We start from the raw sequence: 17,921 nt of genomic DNA, 5'->3' as shown, positions 1-17,921 counted from the left end.
TTGAAGGCCCGTTTAGTGATTCGCTCATCCGGATGATCGTAAAAAAACATCAAAATTCAGATTTTGGTACCTTTGTCATTGTTGTGCTAACATAGCCTGCTAGTTGTTTGGCCGAAAGCCGTGTATTTATGACAAAATAAGGCTAATGTACAAACAATTTTAATTTTTTTACACTTGCGCTGGGTATAATGTGAATTTTACCGAAATCTCATATATTTGACAAATATCTGACAATTCGGAGGTAAATTTAGACTTCTCCGTAGCCCACTTGCCCATTGTGCATACTCTGGCTATTGCATTTAAGCTTAAAACTCGGATTTAATTAGTTTGTGCACAATTGATAGATTTCACATCTGATCTTTTTAGTCACCGTACTCCTGTTTGTTAGCTTCCCAAGTGATTTTTAACTCGGGCTTTCGCGATTAATAAACTGGTAGATTCTAAAATCAGAATTATTCAGTATTGAAGTGTCATTATTATAATTATGCCATTATGATATGTTGCATTTAATAATATAAGCCTACGTATACTTTACTTTAACTGTCCCTTAAATATAATTATATAATAATTATATTTTGATGTAATGTAATAAATATCAGTATAATTTCGAGTTCAACTGAATGTGTTCATCATGATTAATAACATGTTTTTATTTTTCAAAAATCGACTATGGCATAGTCTAAGGTAAATTGTGCTTAATTATTATGAGGCTCTATACATGTACGTACATAACGTTATGTAAACATTTTTTTCTGATCGTAGCAAAATATGATGTATCAAAAAAAGAGTGGCAATATTTTGATACAAATATTACAAAAATTGGACCAAGTTTGAAACTTTTTTTTTTTTCATAAAGTCTTTTTTGGCAGATTAGCATTTGCTGACACCTGTTTCATTTCCATGTGTTTTAAATGTTTAAAATCGGGTTGTTAGTGTTAGTTGATCTGCTTTAGAGCAGACCGCCTCGTTATTTAAGAGGAACTATCTGTTATTTTTGAGAATATAATTGCCACGGTCAAAAATAGATTTTCTTTATACTTTCATATTTGATGGACCTTGACCTCAAACTAACACACATGGTATAAATTTCGGAAAAATATCCCCGTTGCCATGGTAACAGGCAAATTTCAATTTTAGGCCTATTTTCACAATTTTTGCATTTTTCAGCAGTCAAATTGTCAAGTTTTGAAGCCAGTGTTACTAATATACACAATATAAATATGATTTTTTCTTTATAAGGTATGAATAGTTCAAACCTTAGATGCCGCAATGAAAGTATAACAATAATCACCAGATGTCAGGGTGGGTTATACCATTTATTTGAAATAGGGGTGTTTTTCAATTTTGTCAAAGTATGAAAATATACCAATTTTGTATAGCTCATAAACCATATGGTAGTGTTCCGATTTCAACATCGACCACAGCATGTTGAGATGATACATTGGTCTTATGAAAAAGTTACATTTGAGCTTGGGGAAAACACATCTGTATATACAGTGTTGCCAGACATTTTCCTATTTTTCGAAATTCAACACAAATCTCACCTTAAGTTAAATGATGTGAAAATGAAACATCAGCCTTTCAAGGAACATTTATTAGAAAGAGAGTTTTTATTCATATCAAATTTGATCAGTTATAATGGTCAGTGTTGTTCTAAGCCACATGGGTGATGCCATAATTAGGATTTAATTGTGATTTGTGGATATTTTCAACTTTTTACAAGTCATAAAAATACCAAAATGCATTTCTATAATAAAGAAAGAAACATCGACCTCGTCATATTGAGATGATATATTGGCCTTATGAAAAAGTTATTTTGATCTGGGGGCGGGGTAAGACATCAGTTTATACAGTGTTGCCAGATAAACCACATGGGTGTTGCCATAATTGGGGTTTAATTGTGAGGTGTGGATATTTTCAACTCTTTACAAGTCATAAAAATACCAAATTGCATTTCTATAATAAAGAAAGAAACATCGACCTCGTCATGTTGAGATGATACATTGGCCTTATGAAAAAGTTATTTTGATCGGGGGGGGGTAAAACATCAGTTTATACAGTGTTGCCAGATATTTTCCTATTTTTTCAAAATTCAACACAAGTCTCGCCCTAAGTTAAAAGATATGAAAATGAAACTTCACCTTCATACGGAACATATCTTTTTAGAAATAAAGTTAATTTCATATTCAATTTGATCATCTGGGATGGTCAGTGTTATTTCTAAGCCATATGGGTGTTGCCATAGCTGGCGTTTAATATGACAATTTAGATATTTCCAGCTTTTTACAAGTCTTAAAAATAGTACACATCCTTAAAATTATTGTGGAATGAACGCAATATTAAGGTTAAAAATTACCCTAAGAACACTTAGTATGTGAATTTAAACTTTAAATTTGAGTTCGGAAAATATTTCCTTCTATACAGTATTGCCAGTTATTATCACATATATTCAAAATTCAACGTATGTCTCACTTTAGGATTTATATTGTTTAAATCGCTGCCATGAATAAACCACATGGATGATGCTACTATAAATGGAGTTAATAGTGAAATGTGGATACATTTTCTATTTTAAAATGACACCTTATTAAAGTTACAGGTATAGTATTCCAATTTTTCACAAAAAACACCCAAAAAGCACACAAATTTGTCCTAATTTGGCGCTTTTATGTGCACTTTTGCCTTAATGCACCCAATTTGGTGTATTGTCTCCACTGCAAACCCACCAATCGACATACCAAAATTGCTAAGGTACCTCCAAAACCGTGGCACATCCCCGTATACCTTTAACCAGGGAGAACCCCCTCCGGGGTCATGTCATAGGTATACTGTGCCCAGTAGTCCTCTTTTTCTACTTGAAACGGATATTTCCTCAGACAACTTATATCAACATTTGGTGATTTTTCCAGCCATGGCTTAATTCCGAATTGTCACCTAATTTGTGTGTACTTTGTCTTGGGTCCAATCTCTATCATGGAAAGTTTGCTATATCTTTCTAAATATAATGATTGTTTGTTCTAGATTTGTGTTTTAGCGTTTCATATTTGAAAGAACTAATGTTTAATTGCAACATTTCGAAACTACAAACCCAAACTGGGTGCTATGATGTACAAGATTGGGCTACGAGTTTGCATTTTACCAAGTTAGCAATAGGTATTTCCTTCATGTTGCCAATGCATGACTTTCTTTATTATACTCAAAAACGGATTTTATTATACATGTACTAGAAAGTTGTTTACGTGCATATAGGCTCCTTCACAGTCGGTTTGTGTTGTGTATGTTTACAACTGAGCCACATATAGACTGGGTTGCCGGGACTACCAGACAAAGAATCTGTTTTTGACTATAATTTGGCCTCCTATCAGTTTTACTGATAAGATGGCTAATTGATTTGACTATAATTTGGCCTCCTATCAGTTTTACTGATAAGATGGCTAATTGAAAATAAACACTTATTTTGTAAACAGATAATGCTCTGTGGTTATTTATGGATGGAAACTTAGGAAATTGCTATTAATGAAATAATTAATATATTAAACATACATTTTGCTTTGTTAACGACTAAAATCCGTTCCCAAATAAGGTTTTTAGAACATTTTGAACAATTTTGCTCTATGAAAAAGGATACAATTATTGCACCCCTGCTGATAAGCTGTCAACAAGCATTGACAAGTAAAGTGTGACCACTAATTAAACAATAATAATGAGCATTATCTGACCATTCCCTGATCTGACCAGAGCTGGGTATAAATAGTGCACTACTACCAATGATATTGGGAGTGACACTAGTCGTCGAGGGGGGGGGGGGTACCAGTAATTGGGGTAGATAGTGGCTTTGGTTTTTTTACATTTTTGGTACGTGTAGAGCAACCGGGAATCTCTGGGATTGAGTAATCAGTCTTTTTGATTAGGCCAATGAAAGTCGATTTTGAGTTTCCGTCACCGCCCTCACTTCATTTTCTGACCCTCATTTGAATTCATTATTGTGACTATTTTTAATATACTTTTGAATCTCATTAGGGCTAAACATCCATCTTCAAGTGAGTGAGTGGCAAATAACAACACATTTTACATTCGTGTTAGTCATATAACGAAAGGCAGAAAAATATTGAATAATGAAAAAGTTACCTCACTTGTTTTCAGAAATTATGTGACGGGAAACTCAAAATTGACTGTTAGTGGCCTTATGATGTGATTGTAACTACCAGTAAACTATACATTGCAAATAAATATATCTAAAATTAATTATCATGCTTCAATATCAAGGTTAACAGTTACTGATAATAGATAATTGGATTGTCATGAAATGTGGTTGATATGAAATCCCTTAATTAAGCAGCAAACATTCTTAAGGTTATCTGAATATAGATTGTTGGATTGTTGTAAAACTCAGAGGATGTGATTTCAATTGAGCCGTTTGTTACAAGTATGAATTAAATGTAGACCAATTTAGCACACATTTTCCAATTCAGCTTTCGACATGAAAATTTTGAGTATTTCCTAGTATATCATTGGTGGTATTTACCAATAATTGCCAATATTTCGCACCCGGTTAGTTGTGCCAAACATTCAAATTTACTAGCTTTCCAAGTACTTGCAATGCAAAATTATGAAACATGATCTTCATCCATGGCGTTGTCTTTTTAAAGACATTTCTTGTTTATTTTGCTTTAACCCTACAAGTATCTGCAAAAGTGTTCATATAAATCTCCTTCAGTCTTGAAAGCTTAATTTTAGTTGCTTCCTTTTTACAAGCTCATTCAAATTCATGTCATCAATGAGCAGGGGATGCTTGAATGACAGAAAATTAGCAACAATATCATGCAACATTTCAATGGTCATTTCTTCTTCATACTTTCGACTCTCCTGCGAGCTCCTCTCGGGAAAGGTAACTGGACATTAATTTGTCTGGCTGTGAAAAGGTTCTGTGCGTTGTTGTCTTTGACTATTCTCATATCTTTCGAGACATTTGCTGGATCTATATAGTTTTTTTTGCAAGTATAGTTGGGATGTGTGCTTTAATAATATGGGGTAGGCGTAATTTAAACATTATCTTACTCTTATATGCATCTTTTTGCAATGTAACAATCTTATGTTATTTTAATTTATTTTAGCCTAGCTAGTATGTGTATATTGGTAAAAACATTATGGCTTTTATGAATATTTTAAGTATACATGTTTGATGTTTTCTGTGTTGTATTTTAAGGGGTTGGTCACCCACCTTTGCACAGTATTTTTGTCGGACCTGAGAGCACATCAGACATATCAAATTGCATTTTGAATACGAGGAATGTCCTTCTGATATAAAATAATTTTGATTTTTTTTTTAAATTCGGGATACAATAAAAATTTTAGGGTAAATTATGCATATTGATTTTTTTAATTTTTTGACATATTACAGTTAATTTAATAAATCTAATGATGTGTACTTAAAGTGTATGTAGCTGGGATGAAAAGCCGACCACTAATCAATTAATTAATGTTAATTGAAAATTTGACCTTTCATAGTGAAGATATAGATTTTTCCCCAAAAGATCTTAGGTGTTTTGGTGAAAAAATCTATATCTTCAATACGAAAGGTCAAATGTTCATATGGACGGCTTTTCATTCCAGCTACATACACTTTAAGTACATATCACTAGATTTATACAATTTACTTTTGAGATCTGTTAAATTTCAAAAATATCAATTTTAATCATTTGCCATAAAATTTGTATTATATCGCACATTTCAATATGTCTGATGTGCTATCAGGTCCACAAAAAATATGTGAAAACGTCGCTATTTGAACCCGTATTACTTATAAAAATATCGACATCTCACTATTAAACCCTAATTATGGCAACACCCATGTGGTTTGGAACAACACTGACCATTTATACAACTGATCAAATTTAATATGAAAGTAAATTTCATTTTAATAAGCTTTCCTTGTGAAGGTGAAGTTTCATTTTCGCATCATTTAACTTAAGGTGAGACTTGTGTTAAATTTCGAAAAAATAGGAAAATATCTGGCAACACTGTATAAACATATGTTTTCCCCAAGCTTAAGTGTACATTTTTCATAAGACCAAAAAAAAGCTGAAAAAAGCTCAACATACGTTGAATTTTGAATTATGTGATAATATCTGGCAATACTGTATAGAAGGAAATATTTTCCGAACTCAAATTTAAAATTTAAATTCACATACTAAGTGTTCTTAGGTTAATTTTTAACCTTAATATTGCGTTCATTCCACAATAATTTTAAAGGTGTGTACTATTTTTAAGACTTGTAAAAAGCTGAAAATATCTAAATATTGTCATATTAAACGCCAGCTATGGCAACACCCATATGGCTTAGAATAACACTGACCATCCCAGATGATCAAATTGAATATGAAATTAACTTTCTTTCTAAAAGATATGTTCCATATGAAGGTGAAGTTTCATTTTCATATCTTTTAACTTACGGCGAGACTTGTGTTGAATTTTGAAAAAAATGGGAAAATATCTGGCAACACTGTATAAACTGATGTTTTACACCCCCCCCCGATCAAAATAACTTTTTCATAAGGCCAATGTATCATCTCAACATGACGAGGTCGATGTTTCTTTCTTTATTATAGAAATGCATTTTGGTATTTTTATGACTTTTAAAAAGTTGAAAATATCCACAAATCACAATAAAACCCCAATTATGGCAACACCCATGTGGTTTAGAACAACACTGACCATTATAACTGATCAAATTAGATATGAATAAAAACTCTCTTTCTAATAAATGTTCCTTGAAAGAATGATGTTTCATTTTCACATCATTTAACTTAAGGTGAGATTTGTGTTGAATTTCGAAAAATAGGAAAATGTCTGGCAACACTGTATATACAGATGTGTTTTCCCCAAGGTCAAATGTAACTTTTTCATAAGATCAATGTATCATCTCAACATGCTGTGGTCGATGTTGAAATCGGAGCACTACCATATGGTTTATGAGCTATACAAAGTTGGTATATTTTCATACTTTGAAAAAATTGAAAAACACCCTATTTCAAATAAATGGTATAACCCACCCTGACATCTGGTGATTATTTTTATACTTTCAATGCGGCATCTAAGGTTTGACCTATTCATACCTTATAAAGAAAACAGTATATATATATTGTGTATATTAGTAACACTGGCTTCAAAACTTGACAAATTGACTGCTGAAAAATGCAAAAATTGTGAAAATAGGTCTAAAATGAAAATTTGGCTGTTACCATGGCAACGGGGATATTTTCCCAAATTTATTTCATGTGTGTTTGTTTCAGGTCAAGGTGCATCAAATATGAAAGTTTAAAGGAAATCCATTTTTTGACCGTGGCAAACATTTTAAAAAAATTCTCCAAAATAACAGATAATGCCTCTTAAACGTTTCAAACAGCGTTTTAACAGAGCAGTTTGTCAATTCTACATCACAAAATTACTTCCATCATTTTCAACTTTCAACAACAACACTGAGTTTTCTGTTATCAAGTTTGGATACTTTTTTGGAAAGTTTAGGAGGTTTACTCTTCGCTACTAAATGTTGCTTTCCCATTTGGACAGGTGGAAGAGTTAACTTTCCCTTGCCATCATTTAGTTCTTGCTGTTCGGCTACAACAGGAGGGTCATCCTTTATATTGTCCTGTTTATCTGGACCCGTTTTAACTGAACCTTCTGCTGAAGGCGCAGTACTGATCCGAGAGTGCATTTGCCACGGTGATGATTCTGCTCCAGACAGATGGCTGAGCTCTTCTAACTCAAGTTTATCGAGAGCCAATCGAAGCTCGGGTCCCAATTCTGATCTTATTTGCACAATATCAGGTTTTGGAGTTGATGTTACATGTTCTTCTTCAGGAACAGGACGTGCAGTTTTCTTACTCTCCTCAATAGTTTGTAGTTCTCTTTCAATGTCGCTATCGTCATCAGAGTATGATTCCTCAAGTGGAGGTAGTTTTCCATGATGTGAAAGTCGTCGCCCTATCTTGAAGTATTTTGTAGGGGAATTACTTCCCATACTACGTCCCAAGTCCATGGCCGTTGTGCTCTGGCGTCGTGCCGGTTTGAGCAATTTCTGCGCAACTTCTAAACGCTCATTGAACGACTCCATAATATCTCTTTGGACTTTCATCTCTTTACGAACAGCATAAAGATACCGTCCTCGTGCAGAAAACTTTTCAATTACACTTCTTTCATTTGATGACTCTGGTTCATAACTCACTAATGAGTGCGTTTTAAAGCTCTTTTCGAAACTTGCATATCGTAAATCTCATCGCGTAATTGAGTTTTCATTCTTAATATCCGCATTTCTGCCAACTTTTGGTTCTTATCCAGAAGTTTTTCTGCATTAGTAAGTCTGTTTTTAAAAGCTTGATTCACGATGCCAGTAAGATGTCGTGAGTTCGAATCCCGTTTTTTGAATTGTTGAGCGCGTTTCTTTGCCAACACGTCTCCGGCGTCTCTATCCCTGCGTTTTCTTTTGCCACCATCCTTTTTGGCCAATGTAGTTGAAACTTTCGCTTCAACTTTGGGGAGTTTTTCCAACATGATCATAGTTCAGTATCAACAATGGCTGTGAAGAATCCTCGGATAAAAGTAGACGCAACTCACAGTGCTTCGATCACTTTTCAATCGTACAGCTGTTCATAAAAAGTAGTCATTATTGTTTCACCAAGACGAAAATATTCCTTTTCTCTCCATTTCAGATTTTATGTGGAAGAGGGTCAACATCATTTTGACAAAATACATCATATAATCTGCAATAAATTCAAGCTACAGTTGTGTCCTCTTCGACAAAAATTATCAATGTTGACAGAAAAAAAAATATGCGCAACTCGATCAGTCTCAATCAGTTAGTATCTAGTATGCGGTGTTGTTGTTAGCGTCATATTTATACACACGCTTAGTTACAGATGCATATTTTATGAACATATTTACGCGAATCGATTTATCCGATATGATCTGGGTCTATCGCATAGACTACAAGTTGACGAAAATATATTATTACCAATATGAATCAATTACAATAAAAGAAATGAATAGATGATGATCACGGCAGTAAATGTCTTTATCGGATCTACTGTAAACAAGCGACGTAATGTGAATTGATTTATTGGCTCAGGTAAAAGGAGCAGACAAAGCTAAAAGGAAAAAAAAAGAAGAAAAGGAAAATATGATAAAAGTATTGTTTTATAGTAAACATGGTAAAAATATGTAAACATGGTAAAAATATGCTTAAAATTTCATATTTATCATCAAATCCGTTGAAAAGGAAAACTCAACATTAATTTTCAATAAATGTTAATTATTTTCTCAAATCAGGAAATAAAATACGGCAGGTAAAATAATGCTCTTACAAAAGGAAATGCTCTCACAAAAAGAAATTCGCGCAGCTTACAAAACAAAACATGAATAGAAAGCTTTTATTTTTTTGTCTTTTTTTTAAACATTCTGAAACTTTTGACATTTTCGGCAAACATTTTTGCAAAATATTTTGTTATCACTTGAATAACTTAATAGGTATAACGTTTTAATAACATTCAAAAACACTTTTATTAAATGTTAACAAAAAATATTTAGCCAAGATACGTTTTAAAACGTTTTCATTGCGTACCTTTATATAACCAAACTTTTAAATGTTATAGAAATGTTTTGACCAAAACCAACGCGTTTTGCAGCAAGTTTTCAAAAATGTTCTTGAATATTATGAAAACGTTTTATACCTTGTCCCCGGCATATAAGCGTTTTTGGCAACCTCTTCCGAATGTTTAGAAGAACGTTTTGTGTTTGCTGGATATGTTAAGTTCTATATTTTTGCTGAACCATGAACGTCAGAGGTTATCCAAGGGGTCACAGGGGTCAAAAAAGGTCATTTGAACCGAAAATGCTCCAATTGAGCTGATATTTAAATGCAATGATCTTTATGACATTCTAAACATGTTTAAAATAATTTAATATTCATTTAAAGTCATTAAAGGGCCATAAAGGGGTCAAATGTCATGTTTTCAAAAATGCTTCAATTTAGCTGATATTTAAATGCAATGACATGACCAAACATGTTAAAAATATTTTAAAATTCATTTAAGGTCATTAAGGAGGTCATAAAGGGTTGATATATACATGTACCACAATATACTGCCAAAGCCCCATGGTTCAGCTATGGTGCGGTAACCGCTCTAGTTTTAACCAATTACCAAGTCTTTATTTCGGAGGCTTCTATTTGTATTTTGTAGGAAAGTGCATTTATTTAAATGGTTCATTTGCTTTAATATTTGAATGCGTCCTCAAACATAAATGCTAGCTGCTCTGAAAGCTTGAATAATTAACATTACCATGATTACTTTCCGAGATTATTTTATTATCTGGAAGATGTAAAGAAAAGGCCCTGGACAGGAAAAAACCTCATGTGCATTTTCGGTCCCATCCACAACACAGCATATAATTTTATAATTAACTAAGAACTGAGTTGTGATTGAAGTAATGCATTATACAAAAAATATTCAAGAAAGAAAACAAATATCTTTTAAGAATTCCAGTGGTAAGCAGTTTTCATGCCAATCCTGACAATGCACGTAGGAGGTATTGATTTTGGCCATTTTTTGCAGACGTTTAATTTATTAAGGCCAATTGTATAGGTTTTTCCTGCCAAGGGATGATACACAAAACATCATTGAAAACCAACAAGCCAAATTTATTATGCACTGCAATTTTATTGTACAAAATTACCGGTATCTAACAACGTATTCAGTATAAAAATAATGTTTTATAAGTTATAAACTTACAAAATAATGCATTTAACGTTACTTGAAAATATTTGGTCCAAAATTCATAAAAAATAGCAATTGGCCAGGAAGTATGACATAATTGCAGCTTTTGTTAGAAATCTCGTCTGCTAAAGCCATGATCAAATATGAAACTTTCACGTCTATGTGACATATTTCTTACCAATCTTTATTCCAAATCATGTCGTCATATATGCAACAGCTGCCTTTTGCATTTTAAAATATGCAGCACTGTTAAGGCGCCAACTTTGAAGGTAGTGTGACTTGAGGTGCTTCCTGGACCAATTTTGATCATGTGATGAACAATCTCTAACTCAATGCCGCAATGAGATTAACATTTTTTGGGATACCTCTGCAAATCCAACATGAGGCAGGCATTGAACACATGACGTTTCTGCATTAACACGACCAAGTATTTTGTTTTACAAATGGAATACATAGCTTATTTTTTAATACGATAAAACTGTTGAGAGATTCCAAAGAGTTACACACTTTAAGTGCAGTGCCTATACGCTGGCGAAGTTACGTAATAATCGGATTAACTACCATAGCAATAGGTGAAAACAATTTTTGAATATACCGCGCTGCACTGATACGTTCACACGGTACCTCTTCATTGAACCATATCATGTTGATTACTTGCACCTGTAAGATTAGTCTCTTTGAAAAGACCAGTATTGTATTCAATCTATGATTGCAGACATACACAGGTGATGAATGTAACCTGGTTGTAGTGCAGCGCGATATGTTCAAAATTGTTTTCACCTATTGCTATGGTAAGTAATCCGATTAATTACGTAACTTCGCCAGCGTATTCAAACACAATAAAGTGCACAAGGACCACAGGTGATGGATGGATTTTGGCAGCACACTCTATAAATAAAACCGCCATAGAAGCAAATCACTGAATTACAAATTTTTGTCTCTAAACTTATTAATTTATAGGCCAATGTTTTTATCTCTGAGAGCCCCTAAAAGCTACAATGGTCTACTTATGCTATGATGGGTTAAAAATATCTTGATATATATGGACCCCTCTGAATATGCATAATATGGAAAAGTGGCACCTCTATGAATATGCATGTATGATTAAGAGTGGCCCTGATTGGCTGATTGAATTGGTTTATGAATGAATGCCACATTGCATGCACCAGGCTCTTCTACATAAGTGAGAGCTATCAAGCAAAATCAGTCGGAATTCGGGAATATTGATTTTGAGATATAGCCATACAAAGGAAATATTTCCTTTGGTTTTCTATTGTTTTGGAAACTCTTTAATTGCTCCTATTTTTGGAACGGGTTGTTCAATTACAATGGTTTTTTTTGTTGCAAAATGCAGCTTTGTAAATGCTTATTGCTATCCTATAAGAAACTGAAAATTTAATATTTCCGAGTTCCGACTGATTTTGCTTGATCGCATCACATAATTGCATATTCATAACACCCATATTATATCAGCAACTGCCATTAGTTTGTGACAGAAATATTAAGTAAACATGTCCATGTATGCATTTTTGACACATTCGTTTCAGCTTCTGTTAAATTGAAATAAAGAATACAGAAATGCCCAGAAAATAAATAGAACAATAAATATATACATAATAGGTTTAGGCAAGTACAAAATATATACAGAATTTGCAATTTGTATACAATATAAATAATGGAATCCCATTTAGTACAGTACTGAATACAAACTTGATATTAAAACATGGAGGTTTTCTTAATTATCTATGCAGTCAATATTTTTATAAATCTAATAAAAAGAGACAACATTGTACGCTTTAAAAAAAACCCTGAAGAATGTTGCCAATTGTTCCCAAAAGATAATAAGCAGTGCAGAAATAGCACATTCATGCCAAGCAAAACACATTGTTTTATTAAATTAGATTTTAGCATATATTTTCTCGTATTCAGAATGCAATTCAATGTCTGATGTGCTCTCATATCCCAGAAAAAATACCGTGCAAACGTTGCTATCAAAGCCCTTAAGTTCTAGAAACACTGGCCCTCATCATTTTTACAACAAAATGTTTTTAAAATAACATTTGTGACCTGTTCATATGAAATGAGTGTAAAGTTGCAAATTGGTGGTTCCAAGACCTTCCAATTTTTGAATCAGTGGCAATGCCTTACGGCCAATACAGGTGTCTTCAAGCAAAGAACATCAACTCAACAGCTGGAACGTCTTGAAACTTTCAACTTAAAACTTTGTGCTGTATTGTTTTTTCATATAAGACTTTTAAAAAACGTTTTCATGACCTTTGTATAACACAACATAAAACCTTGCCAAAACCAAAACATGTTTATAACATTTTAAACACATTTGTTTTGTATTTTCTGGGATATACACACACAGTGATGTCATTTTACAAAACTTGAGGTAAAACATGTACAGATGTACAGGATATATGAAAATATTCATTTCCCATCTAGTATATTTCTAACTTTCTAATGGTACACTAAGTACAAAACCATGGCATGCCTGACATTGCACATTTAGGAGAATTACAAATTTTGTATAAAAGTACAAAAATAACATATCTTGCAGAAAAAATAACTTGTGGAACACAATTTCATTGAAATGGTAGGATTATAGACCACTGGCAAGACATTTTGGTGGTATAAAGTAGTTATGCATACAACATGCTGCAAAATAAGTCACACACAAATTGAAATTCCTGGTGGGTAAGTAAACTAGGAGTAAAATTTAACCCGCTCATTATAATTTCAATTACAGTCAGTGCCAGTATTTTTGAATCAACCTCATATCTCTGTAATTTTATATTATTTGTACCTCATATCCGTGTAGTTATATATTACGGTGGCTAAACAAGCTCACTATACCATTTTTCACCCTGATGGGGCAGTGACGTCAAAGGATGAGGCAGCTGTCTCATGCATGCATCTACGCGGCGTCATTAAGCATGTGAGTGTGTACGCTTTGAGTGAACACTGATGATTTGTTGCTGTGCCCAATGAAATGCGCACTGACATCACTGTCACATCAGGATAGAAAATGGTATACTCTGGATGCCAGTCCATCTTTACAACATGAATGAAAAAAATAGCATGAAATGCACCCAGATATGTTGAGTTGCTAACCATGTCATTTGATTAGGCAGCTAGTCTTCTAGTATGTCCATAGCCTAGGAAGGCATCTTTGAAACAGATGGCAAGATTACTTTATTGTATGTGGCTGAGGATTGTGAACATCATTATAATGTGCTCCACCCACAGAATTAGAGGAGAATCGGGACTCGACCGCCATCTCAATACAAAAATTGGGAGCATTTGATTTCCCTCGTAATACGCTCGAGGCATTTGTTGTCATGCAAGTGCGGCATGAATGATGGGCACATTTGAGAGATGCACTTGATGCAACCTGCATTTGAGTACCAAGGTGCTTCAGATGTGATGCAGAATTGTTTTTGTTCGTCTCCGTGCACCGTCACGTGGTATAGGCGGTATAGGGAGTCCTGCTTCTCCTTCTCTAATTCTGTGGCTCCAACCAAAGTGTAAGCATTATGTTCATAACATTGCCTATCAGATTGAAGTACTGTATACTCTGTGCTGCCAACGTTCATTTGATAAAGTCATATATCGAGGGTTGAGAGCCAGAAAATCTTATACGGCTTTTTGGTTCTCAACCCTTGATATATCTGACATTATAAATGATGCTATAGATGCGTTCTCATACAGCATGCACCAAAAACAAACTTATCCTGTCATATAATTTCACTTTCACAATTAGCTGATAGAACCAATCACAAAAGCCAATCATATTCACGATTACAAGCTCATCAATCATCAGCAATACAAAATTAAAAAAATTAAGTATGATACAGTGTCAGGTAACACTTGGGTTTGTATCAAACCCTCACCCCACCATGCTAATAGTCACCAAAAATCCCACAATTTGGGGGAAAATATGCAACATTTTAGGCACTTTTCCCTAGCTCCCTCGGAAATATTTCCTGCGCTACTGATACATTACTACAGTAGTATTACAAACCTGGCGTCTGCTTGTACAACATGGTAAAAACTGTATATATAATTTGGTTCACCTCAAGTTTGGTAGTGAAGTCAATGCTTTTTCACGGTTGAGCAACATGCGTGTGTGTACACCCAGCACATTTAACTTTACGCAGGCGACTTGATACTGCAGCGATCAAAGTATGCACGTACGTCACAACCAGTGTTGTAGTCGAGGACTTTATGTCCGAGGCCAAGGCCAAGGCCAAGGACTTGGTGTCCGAGGCCAAGGCCAAGGCCAAGGACATGGTGTCCGAGGCCAAGGACAACCCTCCGAGGCCAAGGACTTTTGTCTCCGAGGCCAAGGCCAAGGACCAAGGACTTTCATAATAATGAACCATACTAAACCACGCCCAATGGGGGGGGGGGGTCATATTGTCGCTAACATAAGGCAATTTTATATGCACTTTAAATAATGCTGCACAGTAAGCCTATCTATGTACTTTATATAATAAACATGCCTAAAATGGATTCTTTATCCTAGTTTCAACCAACAAAACCCAACTTGTTCATTATGTCGATTTGTTTCTTAGTCTTAGGGAACAACTCAAAAGTTTGATGAAGTCCAATAAAAAACGAAAGTCCTTTCGGTAGAACGCTAACCCCCTCCACCCATTCCCCGGGACCCACTCCTCTAACGCAATTGTCAATTATCGAAAACTCATACCTGTATGCAGTGCCGTCGCTATGGTGGATGGGTGCGACAATGCTAGGATATTGATCACGTTTATGGAAGAAACAAATATTCTATTTTATTGTAAAATATTTTCTTCATACCTTTTTGGCACGAAGAAAAATAATTAGGACTTGCTGGATTTTCAATAAAAAAGAATCAGCTGCTTACAAAATTAACTTACAAGTTGCAGGTTGCGAGTACTCTACACAATATTGATTTAAAATCATTTTGAAGCAACCACTGTAAGTTTTCAATATTGTAGGCCTAATTCAGAAAATACTGATATTTTATATTAAATCCTTTAAAAAGATCAACTTTGACCGATGTTTTAACGACTTTTTATACAAACGTAATCTGACTTTTCGACCCCCTCCCTCCCTAACGGAAGGACTTTCGTTAATAGGACTTCATCAAACATTTGGGTTGCTCCCTTATCTACACAAGTAGTGAAGATTATAACGTAACACACCGATGTGTTTGATCCGCATTTAATTCTGTGAACTGATGAGATTAACCCAAAATAAATGAAATTCATTTGATCACAGTCGGGCCTACCAGGTAATCGAAACATGTCCTACAGTAGCGTCCAATGAGTTTCTTTAAATATCTAAAGAACCTCTTGTGTCTATTTGATATTCCAGGCTATTTTAGGAATCATATTAGCTGAGTGGAATTTTAATATAAAACCACATATTTGGCCTCCATGTGCATGTTTTGCAAAGAGCAAAGATGATAGTTAAGAGTGCACCAAAATATTGACTAACTGTTTTGTATCTCAATCAGGTACAATAAAAAGTTTTAATTTATAACTAATAACAGCAGATCATGAGATTGCACTCTTTAAACATTTGCCTGCATTTTTGATGCTTTTGCCTGTCCTTGTCCGGTCCTTGTTGTCGAGGACCAAGGACTTTGAGGTCCGAGGCCAAGACCAAGGCCAAGGACTACACGTCCGAGGCCAAGGACTACATGTCCGAGGACCAAGGACTTCAAAACCTGTCCTCGAGGAGTCCTCGAGGCCGAGGACAGTACTCGAGGACTACAACACTGGTCACAACTGAACTTGAAGTGAACCAAATTATAGTACATGCATGTTATGGCTCATATTGAAATTGAAATTCCCTTACACAGGAAGGTGTGTGCCATCCTGCAGCTTTCCTATGCTAGCCTTCTTTTGTTAAAAATCCCGTGTGATTATAACACTGCAATTAGCCACTTAAATTAGGAGCGCGCTTTCCTGGGTTGTGCGATGAGCCATAGTCAGTTTGTTTTCTTCCCATTCATCATGGACCACTTCAAAAGGCAGGGTGTATCACTGATGCATATAATCCATCTTTATAATCCGTTTTATGACCGAGCTTTCCTGAGGCGTGCGCTTAGCGAGGGGAATCCTGCCTTCTTTTTGTGTGAAAGCGTGGTAGGGTATTTCAATATGAGCCCTTATAAAAATTGTACATAGTACATGTATGTCATTCCTGAGTGATATATTTATCTAATTGCATAATGCAACCTGAATACATTGTGTCCAAAATCTTGCCTTGAGTATTTCATTTCATTTTATTAAAAAAAGCATAGTACAGTAGCCTAATGGGCTATTCAATTTAAACTCCACACTCCCTGTGGCTTCAGAAGATTTCACTGGCATGTCAATTCCAACTGCACACTGTGTTCAATGCAGCTGGAAATATTTGCTACTTATAAACTTAATTCCAGCTGAAATGGATGAAATGTATAAAATAGTGCATTTTGCATGGAATTTCAAAATCATTCACCACTTACTTTTTTATGACAATGGCTGGATCTGGAAGTATCAAGGTGGTACTACACCCTCTTATAAATTTTGTGACTAATTTTGAATTTTTCTCAAAAAATAACTACACACTGGTAACAAAAGTTATGCATATTATAGGGGCAAGGAATCCAATTACTTCACTGAAATTTCAGTGATTCAAGACAAGTGGTTCATTATATATGTTAAGAAATGAGGTACATTCTAGCAGTACCTCTTTTCATATCATAAATATATAACGTACTGCTTGTCTTGAGTAACTGAAATTCCAGTGTAGTAACTGGATTCCTTGCCTCTATAATAATCGTAACTTTTCTTACCAGTGTGTTATTATTTTTTGAGAAAAATGCAAAAATAGTCACAAATTTATCAAGGGGTGTAGTACCACCTTAAATCTATTGAATTTGGTTGGAATTCCACAACCTTTCTCAGTCGGGGTGTGGATTTCAAATAAATTAGCCCATTAGGTAGTCCAGACATTAACAACTCTTATCACGCAGGTATCTTTCCTTTTATCAGCACCCTGATTTTACTGACAAATTAGAATATCACAGGAAAATGGTCTGCAATTTGAAATTCAATTATTTGATTAATGTACAATAACTCCAATAATCACCTTTATTAAGCACCTTAGGCATGC

General features: G+C 34.5%; 1 protein-coding gene across 1 annotated transcript; it reads right to left on the bottom strand.

Annotated features, from left to right (window-relative positions):
* Nucleotides 1–7,410: 7,410 nt before the first annotated feature.
* On the bottom strand, nt 7,411–9,089 carry LOC140172113 (uncharacterized). Its single transcript, XM_072195455.1, is given in 2 exon segments — nt 7,411–8,232; nt 8,235–9,089. Coding segments are annotated over 2 exon segments (1,095 nt in total). The 5' UTR covers nt 8,557–9,089; the 3' UTR covers nt 7,411–7,459.
* Between the last annotated feature and the right edge of the window lie 8,832 nt (nt 9,090–17,921).

This window comes from Amphiura filiformis, chromosome 15 (genome assembly GCF_039555335.1).
Source record: "Amphiura filiformis chromosome 15, Afil_fr2py, whole genome shotgun sequence".
Lineage (NCBI taxonomy): Eukaryota > Metazoa > Echinodermata > Ophiuroidea > Amphilepidida > Amphiuridae > Amphiura > Amphiura filiformis.
This window is presented reverse-complemented; position numbering and strand designations above follow the sequence as displayed.